General features: G+C 40.7%; 1 protein-coding gene across 1 annotated transcript; it reads right to left on the reverse strand.

Moving 5' to 3' along the window:
* Window positions 1-3,831: 3,831 nt before the first annotated feature.
* Window positions 3,832-10,532, reverse strand: sec22bb (SEC22 homolog B, vesicle trafficking protein b). Its single transcript, XM_069150268.1, has 5 exons — window positions 10,223-10,532; window positions 8,146-8,255; window positions 7,882-8,042; window positions 5,702-5,848; window positions 3,832-5,503 (listed from the first exon to the last, which is right to left on the reverse strand). The coding sequence occupies exons 1-5, from the start codon at window positions 10,295-10,297 to the stop codon at window positions 5,349-5,351; spliced, it is 648 nt and encodes a 215-aa protein (XP_069006369.1). The 5' UTR covers window positions 10,298-10,532; the 3' UTR covers window positions 3,832-5,348.

Consider the following 10,532-nt stretch of genomic DNA (forward strand, 5'->3'; position numbering starts at 1 on the left):
ATTTACTCTGCTGTACATTACATCAAGATAGTAATCATAAACCTTCAGTAATTCATCGACATACAATTCAATATTGCAAATGTGTGTTTTTGACTAGGCACTGATTCATGGCTCCGTGCAAAGCATCTCTCCAAGTGTGACATGCATTTATATATGTGAGTTTCACTTGTTCCTCCTTTTTCTTGCTTTCTCTCTCTGTATCCTGTTTTTGTTCGCACCACATTTATTTGCACACCTAAAGGGCAATTTTAGCGCCCAGCAAGAGATGGAGGTAAATATGTAGCGCTGGGACAAAAGATAACTAACTACAATGGTTTTATTACAGAGTTAAAGGTGCGTGATATGCAGTATTATGATGGGAAGGTGTGCGGGAATCATCACTGGTCTGTGATGAGGTGATAAAGCATACGCAGAGTGGTCTGGGTCTGTGCGTAACCTCTGTGAGAAGCTCCCGGTTCCCAGGACCCGGTGTGTACGTTTGTGGGGCAATAACTCACCAGGTCCTTTGACTTCCTCTTTCGGCCTTCTGCGTTTTATGACCCTCTCCTCTGCCATACAGCTGCTGTCTCCGCAGCGTCCCTTTTCTCTGATTGGAGTTTGAGGGAAGAGGATGAAGGGGAAGAGACCGGGAAGCAGCTGGGATGAGGTGGGAAGTTGGTTTGATGAAACACATTTTTATCACGACCAAACTACATATGTACGGTGGGAAACTAGCAGCCACATAATGAGACTGAATTTCCTTCTTCTTTTTTTCCCCACTTCATTTAACACTATTTCTATTTGACCGGCTGAAAAAAAAAAAGATGTAGATAGGTTTTCTATCTACTATAAATGTACAGTAAATTACCATTGAAGGCTTCACACTAAATCGCTGAGTCAAAATGTACCCAATTTGGGTCAAAAGAGCACCAGTTCAATAATAGGTGAACTTCACCCTGTGACCATGTTGAAAACCTCTCAAGACAAGGAGTTGTTTTGACCCAGTGGTATAGTCATTTTTAGCCATGTTTAGTGACACGACTCTCGGGATGGCAATGTCGGTCCGTCAGTTGGTCTACCACTAAAATATTTCAGCAACTATTCTGTGCAGATAGGCTATTTGTGATTCCCAAAGGAAGAATTATGACCCTGACACCCTGACCTTTCTTCTGGATGCACTGACAGCTCAAATTATCTGGTATATAAACACTATTGGATGGATTACCTCTCCCCAGGATTAGTTACATTAAATTTGGTGGTCCTTGATGTTACTTGTATCGCCATCATCATTTCTGACCATACACCTGCAAAATGACATTCATATCCACCTCAGTTGTATCTTTTCTGTATGTTTACTAAAAACTAAAATGTGGAACATGCAAATATTATGCTTGCTGGGCATGAAATTAGCATTTTGCCACTGTAGCATGACTGTAGACTCATTCGTGCTACTCTTGGGTTAAAACTAAGGGTGCAAACAGTTTACATTTATACTGAAATGTACTGATGGCTGCACGCTCATCAGTTTGTGCAACCAATAATACATGTGTGGCAGATTTCAGATAAAACCTGAACCTGTTGTGTTAAACACTGGGTCAAAGCAAATCCTTCCAAGTAATGAGATCAAATCTGTGAGGCTAAGCGGATGTGGGGCGCACAGGGACAGAATCAATGTATGCAAAATACATTTTCATCACAGTACACTGTCTGCATGTTTGCTTCAAAGTTTAAAGCTAATGGGATGTAGTTAGTCTGACAGAAACATGACTGAAACTCTCTGTCTGAATTTGTGTGCTCTCGTGACTTTCGAAGGGAAGTGGTTGAAGATGAAGGTCAAGGTCACGTTACTTGAATGTCTCTGTTTCTTTAAGACACAGGAAAAAGTCAAGTGTGGGTGAAGGTCTTGTGGCTCTATCTGTCTTTGGCAGGAAATTCAATCACGATAGGGTACTATCAGTTGTCAAGAGGAAACACTGCAGATCTTGTTCTTGAAAATTGCTAAATGTGTCGAAGGCAACTAACCTTCCTACCTGTCTCAATTATGAGTGTGTGTGTGTGTGTGTGTGTGTGTGTGTGTGTGTTTAAACCAGGTTATGGGTGTTTAGTACATGTGCCATATTCCTGACCTCTGATCACACAAAGTATTTTAATCCAATCAGCTTCGTTTTCACATGACTGTCACACACTCGCTGCTCCCATGGTAACCTGCAGAGGAAGGAGAGAAAGCGCTGGAGTGAGAGAGTCGGCAATGTTGTCCTCTCTTTCATCATTGTGACATTAAGACACAAATATAATCACACATATTGGATTTTATACTTCACCAATGTGAAACTCTTTACTTTTCAGCTGGGTGAAAAATACAAACTCTTCAATACAAAAATACAAACACATTTCTGAAAAAAGAGACTGGAGGCAAACAAGGCAAGAAAATCAGACATCAATCTGGTAAATTAATGATAGTATATAAATACTTAGCAGAAAATTTGAAGTTCTAACCACACAATATATTGGTTTTCACTTAAATTAAATGATTTTCATTGTCACGCTAATAAAATTCCAGACGATAATTACATCCACTAATGCAGACCACGGCTGCGCAGTAGGGACCACACTTTTCCTCTGTTTGCATGTATGTTCGCTACATCTCAACTTTTACATAAATTGGGATAAAATAATACATTTGACGTGCTTTCAGATAGCTATTTTGATGGATGGGTATTTTAGCAGAACTGAAAAGAGTCCCTTGGGTGCATGTTGAAAGAAAGCAGACATGTTTAAAAATAGAGAGGAAAGGCAAATGGTGGCAAAGTTTGACTGAAACTTGCCAAAAGATAGAAAAGGGATAAGGCTGCAACGATGAGCACAGTGACCCTCACAGCAACGCACAAGTATACAGAAACACAGTGACAAGCAAGCAGTGATCAACAATAGTTAATAAAAAGGAAGGTTTGCAAAGACAAAAAAAAAAAGCATGTTAAAGCTGTTTAAGTGGAATGAGATCACAAAGAAAGATAACTTTAATCATAAGTGGTGCTAAACTCACAAATAACCACTTCCCTTAAGGGGTGAAAAGGTGAGACTGTGCCCTGTGGTTTTTTTCTTGGCATGCTACTTTCTGCCGCTTCTCATTTTTTTTCTCTGACATTTCCTGTTTTACCTCAAGTTGAAGATTCAGAGTATGTTAGTGGCTTTTTGAGGCTTGCATCTGCAGCCGTCAGTGTTTTTTCTTGCTCTTTCTATTTCTCTCCACCAAGATGCAACATATATGTTTTCCCATCCTAAAACGAACTTATGATTTGGAGCTCAGCTAACAGGAGTCAGGGGGATTTTATGCCTAATTTTTCAACTGCATCTGTGCAACAGTTAGCAAAACAATCCACCTGCTGGTCAAGGATGGTATTGCCAGACTGTGTTTGTGGTGGCAAACACCATGAATTAGCGATTGGTTAAAGTCAGGCCAGGAAAGCTCTGATAATTACTTATGGGAAATCCTATTTTTATATGACAGTAGTGATGCCAACAACTTGTGGTCTTTTCCAAAAAAAGAAAAAACTTTTAAATGTCTGGATGAAAAAAGGTGTTGATAATATTATATATTAAGATAATGTAATGATACGACGAGTACCATCGGAGTCACTGAGCCTCAGCTAACGCCACTCTTATAATGTACCTTTATATTCCAATAGACTAAGAACAGGATTATTGTAATATAAACTGGTAGCAATATTTTGTATTCTCACAGTGAGAATATCACCCGATTTAAGATGCACGCATGTTGGTTTACATTTCCAATCGAAAAACGCCTGATAATAATCAGTTCAACTTGAGGTCCTCTGACAGAAAGGAAGTGCATTTTGTGCAAATTATTTTATTCAGAGATAGCAGACAAAACAGAAACAGAGGTGTCCTTTCCAGCTGAGAGCAGGCGGCGGCGACCTGTGACACCTGCGACTCTCAGCCTGAACTGACTTTTAAATCGAGTCCACACACTTGTGTAAACTTTATACAAAATAAAAAAGGACCCAACCAGACATGAAATTGTTTGGTAAATGCCTGCTTGCAGAAAGGTGCTGGTCCACACTGTCACGGTGCAAGAAGGTGTAAATATACTGTAGAGGTCAGGTTACAAGGTCAGAGACTGTACAAAAAGTACTGGGGATTAAATTGTGTGTTTATCTTCACCTCTGATGGCTCATTAACAACTAAATAAGGGCATGTGTTAGATAAATGTTATATAATACCATCGAATATAAACCTTAATGTATTACCATTTTGCAATGGTTTCCAATTTATGGCTACATAAAATAAGGGATATTCTCTTTCAAAAAGGCAAACATAAAGGCTGAATTTAAATTATAATGCAGGTCAGCTTTGTGATGAAGACGCAAGTGAAGGGGGGAGATCTTATCGGAGATTTTCATAACTATGATCACAATCTATAACTATTCCTTAGTTGACGATGACATGAAATATGGAAAACAAAACAGTGACAGGGTTGCTGTTCTGTGCGTATGCTAATGAGTACATTTATGCCTCACTGTGCACGCAAAACTCAAATGCAACAAACATTTTTTTTTAAAGAAAATAAACATTTTGCAAGAACAGTTTGGGTTTGATGAAACAAATCCCTCTCAATAATTATTGTACAGTCACTAACAGGGTCACTGACATCCATCACAGCAAAATAATCTGCTAAATCTTCAGGTGAAGTAGCATTTGTAAGGTTTATATATAGTACTGAAAAAAAAAAACAGTCAATTTAAATGACTTGCCTATATTGTTGCTGAGCCTATTTATTGTCCTACTGAAGATTCATGCCATGTTTTTCAAATATCTAAGTGTAGTAAATGCTGCATGTTGCCCATCATGACTATGATAATGTTAAATGGACAGTATTACCCAGGCAATGTGGTCAGGATTAATGCAATTATTATTATTTTTTTTGTTGTCTTTTCTGTAATATCCGACAGATTAAATCAGCCACTATGATACAGCTTTGGAAACAGGGAACGTTGTTTTCTTATCGTAATTATTTCCTCACACTTGCACACAAATCATCTTCAAAAAAATACAATCGATCCACATACACACAAACACACCCACATTCACTCATTTCCTCTCCAAACCGGGGCAAGTACTAGAGCAGTAATGTATAACTGTTAATAATAAAATTATGTGTTATGACATCATTTATATTCAGATCACACATCCATGGACAGGTGAGGACAAAATGGGCGGTGGTACATCTGTAAAGTCTTATTTAGAGCAGGGATCCAGGTTTTAGTCGAAGGTGTCTGCAGACTTTGTGTGCAGCTCCTTTTCCACTTCAATGCCGCCTTCATGCTCCTCTTCTTCTTCTCCTTCCTCTCTCAGAGCCACCAGAAGCGTACGTAGACAATGAGCATGATGAAAAAGACACCACCAGCTGCCAGTTTGGCATAGGTGGAGCGGGTATTCAGATACTTGGCGTCGCTCCTGTACTTTTTCGACAGGTTGGACAAGTTGCTGGCCTTGGAGTCGAGTGCTGCATGGAGGAGAAAGCGGGGCGAGGATAGGTGGGAACAAAAGAGGACGAGTGGAGAAAGGAGGCACAGAAGACAGAGAATGTGAAATTTAAGAGCATACCCGTCTTTTTTTTTTTTTTTAATTCAGCGCGAGACGGACACAACGCATCGCTATATCATGAAGGGACCTGGACATGCCAGAGGTAACAAAGACTTACCAGAGAGAGCCTCTCCCCTCTGTAGCACCTCCTCTATGTTGGCCACCATGATCCTCTGCACGTCCTGGAGCTCCGTGTTGATGCTGCCCAGATTCCTTCTCGCTCGGCTGTCGATGTACGACTTCTTGGTTTTTTGAATGTAAGTGTCTAAATAGAGAGAGAGACAAATATTAAAGCCAGCCAGTGGATCATTTTATTCAAACTTAAACCTGGCATACAGTAAGTGCAGTGATGCTCAGTAAATTGAGACAGAAGTAAACACACACCAAAAGCAGTTGACCTTGGGCCGACAGAGGAGCAGCAAAAATATAACAACAATAGCAACAACAACAAAAACAAGAGACAAACAAAAAAAACACTTTGACTGTATACCTAACAACAGCAAAACAATCCCTTCCCAGTCACTTTCAGTGATTGATACAAGTTGTTATGTACCAGTCCCATCAAGGACTTACAATGTATGGATCAGGGAAGTACGGTGTAGTCAAAGATTTACAGATTCTGAAATGCATTCAAAAAGGGTTCCCCATATTACCTGACATTTCTCATTCGAATGTTGGAGTGAATATTTCATTTTCTCCAGTTTTAAGAAGGACATAATGTCGGCTAACCATTGTGTATGAGTGGGCAGGGCAGCATCCCTGCACCTGAGCAGAACAGCCAGCAAGGCCAGGAGAGGAAACAAAAGATAAAGTTAACTGTACCTCTCCTCCAGTAACCCGAAATAAAGAAACCAAAGGGTGTGGTTTCAACTTACCATTTATTCTCAGGGAGAGGATTGTTTTTTGTAAATATTTCTCCACCAGATTAGTTGAGAAGACAACTGCCTGTTTTTTTACTGTAGATGCACACTTCCTGTAGGCTCTCATAGCTGCATGTTTGATGACTTCACTTCCCTGTTGGGGGATGTAATAATCTGAAAGTGAAGATCCACTTAATGCAGTGTGACACTAGAGTACTTTTTTGTGGTGATGAAGAAGTGGGTCAGCAATGGGACTATTCACTGCGAGGAACGTGGTTACAGTTTGCAGGAATTATGAGCCTGAAAAAACTCTCAAAACAGACCAAATCATGTCACCTTTTTCCCCCAGGGATGCACAGCTACTGCCAATACTGATCTTATTAAACAGATCAGATAAAGGCAAGTGCAACCAATCCATGTTAAAGCTGGTGTAGGCAGTTTTTATATATATATTTTATAGTTATATATATAGCATATTATAATTCAAGTTGTCTGAGAGAACACTAAACTAGACTGCACATCCCAGTGCGTCCGTTTTAAAAATCTAGCTTGTGACAGAGTCGATAAGCCAATCACAGATCAGTTCAGAAAGGGTGCGTTCCTATCGGCTGTTCTACAAATGCAGATGTAAGTGCCGCTGTTAGTTGTTTTTAGCAACTAAAAACTAAAAAGGAAGAGGGACTTAAAAAAAAAAAAAAAAAGTCGGCCAATAAAAGCCATCAGGGATGTACTGGAAAGAAATTCAGTCCTGGACTTATCTGGTGGGACTGGACCGCCCACACCCTGAATGACAGGCACACGGAGAGGGTCAGTAAAGAGACAGGCAGAGTCAGAGAAAGCAAGCGCACCACTGAACGCAATAAAACACAGAAATTGGCGACTGAAGCGTGCTTATGCCCGTGTTGGTCTGGTGGGAGGGGCTTAGGACAGAGAGGGACTGGAGTTTCAAATTCTGGCCTTTTCCAGAACTGCCTGCACTAGTTTTAAGTATTTTTTTTTTTCTCTTTTCAGTCTCCTTGATAGGACCTAGTGTTTCTCTGATTTGTTGCAATTTTGTGTCATAAAAATGATCCAATTACACCTCTCAGTGCAATACACAGATTTAAATTCAGAGGGAAAGAGAGCGCTGCTATTGGATTTGATAGCCCGAGTTTACCGGGACAGGAAAAATTCAGACTGGAGCATCACTGACTGCTGTTTCCCGAACCACTAATGAGTCATTACAATTATACTTATCAATGGTCGCTAACGCATTTGAAACAAACAAGCAGACACACCAGTATAATTTGCAGAACACACTGCACAGAAGCACAACTACGACCACCACTGATGCCAAACCAGGTACAGGTTTAACATCCGTGTTACCAGAAGCGTAACATGGTTAAAGCTTTTAGACCAGAGAGCTGAAACCCGTTGCCGGCTCTTTCTTTTTTCTTACCAAATTCAATGAAGGAGTAAGGGCGGGATACTGTGGGGACCTTCCTTCCATGCTGCTCATGAAACTCTCCCTGCAGGTCTTCTAGGTATGCAAAGGCTAGCTTCTTGGGAAAGCTGGCTTCACAGAGCACAAGGTAGCACACTCCTTTCTCTATAAAATAGCTGCAAGGAAAACCAAACGCGTGATCAGAATTCAAAAATTAGTTCTACGGACAAGTGGTGGGTGATCTGGGTTCTTCTTTGAGCCCGACTTCACTGCACTCACTGAAATGCCATGGAGCCGGCCTCTAAAGTGCAGCGTGTGGGACTCTGGTCATTTAGTTTCCTGAAGAGCTGCTTAGCTTGACTCTGATACTGCTGAAGATCCCGACCCAACTAAAAACATGAAAAAAAAACAACATCAGTTATCACAGTTCACCGAAATCTCACACAGACAACACAGTATTTAATCATGGCAAAAAAAACCTGACTGTTATATGCACTTCGGCAGGTAAAATTCACAAAAAAATTTAACTATTTTACAAACAGAACCGATAAAGATGACATGAATTTAAGTTGCGTCTGCTTGTCTGACAAGACAGACAAAAAATAGCCACCACCTACAGTCCAGATTTCACACTGTACTTTCCTGGATGGTGTACATTTCTTGCCCTGTAAAGAGTGCTGAAAAGCAATAATTTGAAGACTGCGCACAGACTCAGCAGTGTGACGCTACGTCTGACAAAATCGGCACTGAATCTTTCTGATCAATTAATTATGGTCAGCATTTTTGCCTGCGCATGGTAATCCCTTTTGTTGGGCGTGTCATTGACTTTAACACATGACAACGTATTTAGAGCAGGACTGCAGCCTCACAGAAACACGTATGATGTAGAAGCACAGAGCAGAGACACAACAAACCTTTTCACTTCCCTTTTTGAAAGCAAATAAGAGAGGGAAGGAAACATGTTAGAGCACAAACATAGTAAAACAGCTCATCATGTTAGAAATGCCATCCATTTGAAAAACATGTTTTAAGATAAGTTCATTGTTTTTTGAACCCCCGGTAAAAGTCTGAAAAGATAAGGCCCCCATGATGTCATCCGTCTTATCTCTGGGTCCTTTGAGATTGGAATTTATAAAAAACAAACATGTGTCTCATCAATCCCCCACACCTCAAATTCACTGACGTAAACCTTTCACACCCTTTTTGATGCAAGACAAATCAAATGTATGGCCACATACAGTCAGCTGACATCACACATGAGCCACAAAAGAGACCAAAACAAAGATCTTCGAGATTGTTCTTTAAAAAAAAAAAAAAACATCATAAACTTGTGTTTCAAAAGAGAGAGAGAGAGGTTTGTAACACGGTCAACATGTCTTTACTAGAGATGGACTAATATTGGGGTTTTTTGAGACTGGTTCCAGCAAAAGTACTTAAGAGTTGAAATCCACCAATTACAGAATTCTGATTTCGTTTGTAATGTGAAGACAAGCGGTTTTTGAAAAGGGCTCAATATTAATGATCCATGACCCAGATATGGACTGAGCAGGATGTGTCACAGCAGAAAAAAAGGAACATGTCAGTGCTCTCTGGTGGATGAATTGTGTAATGGCAGCACTCTTCTCCAGCTCCCTCAAACATACTGTGTCTTTGCCATTTCTGTACTGGTATTTCATGTTTCCCCATCAGCCAGCTCACACACACTAATACTGACGTATCTGTGACGAGCTCTAATTGACTAACTGACTAATATACATAATTCATTCCCATGCCATTGCTGAAGAATACAAATAAACTCGATGAGGACTGCATTTTGCACTGGGATTACATAAAGAGCATGCTTTGTGCTGTATCTGAATGCAGGCAGATTTTTTTTTTTTTTTTGAAGGTTTAAATTAGACTGTGTTGGACAGCAGCAGCAGCATCTGAACTTTCATAAAACTTCGAGCTGAAGTGTATCCTCAATCCTTTTAAATAAAAAACAAACAAACAAAAAAAAGATGCAAATCAGCCTGTGAATAAATTCTGGGTTTAAAAGGGTAATGAACCTGTTGTGGGGGAAGTCTGATGAATGAGTCAGCTGATTTAGGTAAATAAAGCGCCGGCTCTGTGCACGGGGTGGACAGGCCTGCTGCAGGAAGCCTCCACTTATCACCAGCAAGTCGAAATTAACTTTCATACATCAGCTGGTGGCAAAGGGCCACAACCTGGAGGAAACTCGTCCCACGATTACGGGCCTCACAGCTGCTCAGCGACTTCTTTTTTTTTTTTTTTAGCTTACGTGTCCCTATCAACCTGGGAGGCATTTCCAGCAGCCAGCTAGCGACCTCAGAGGCAGAAAGGCTGAAACGTTTACCTGTTCGTCCTCCTGCATTGAAGCGGCCAGCGGAAGTCCGTCCGCCAGCCGAGCGATCATCGTCAACAGCACCATCTCTCCCAGATGTCTCGCTGTTTCTCCGCTTCCCAGCGATTGTTACAGGAAACTGATACCAATGTTTGACAGGCTGTAAAACTGACAACACCACAGGACTGACGCGCTGAGCTGGCCGGAAACGCAAGAGCTTTGAATTGTCACAGCTATAAACCCGCCGTCTCCTTTGTTATGCGGAACCAAGCGGTCACAAAGAAAAGTTCCGCATCACGTACACTGCGCTAATTTTTTTTTA

Source organism: Embiotoca jacksoni, unplaced genomic scaffold (genome assembly GCF_022577435.1).
Source record: "Embiotoca jacksoni isolate LCO1_2020_lvr unplaced genomic scaffold, fEmbJac1.0.p SCAF_16, whole genome shotgun sequence".
Classification (NCBI taxonomy): domain Eukaryota; kingdom Metazoa; phylum Chordata; class Actinopteri; family Embiotocidae; genus Embiotoca; species Embiotoca jacksoni.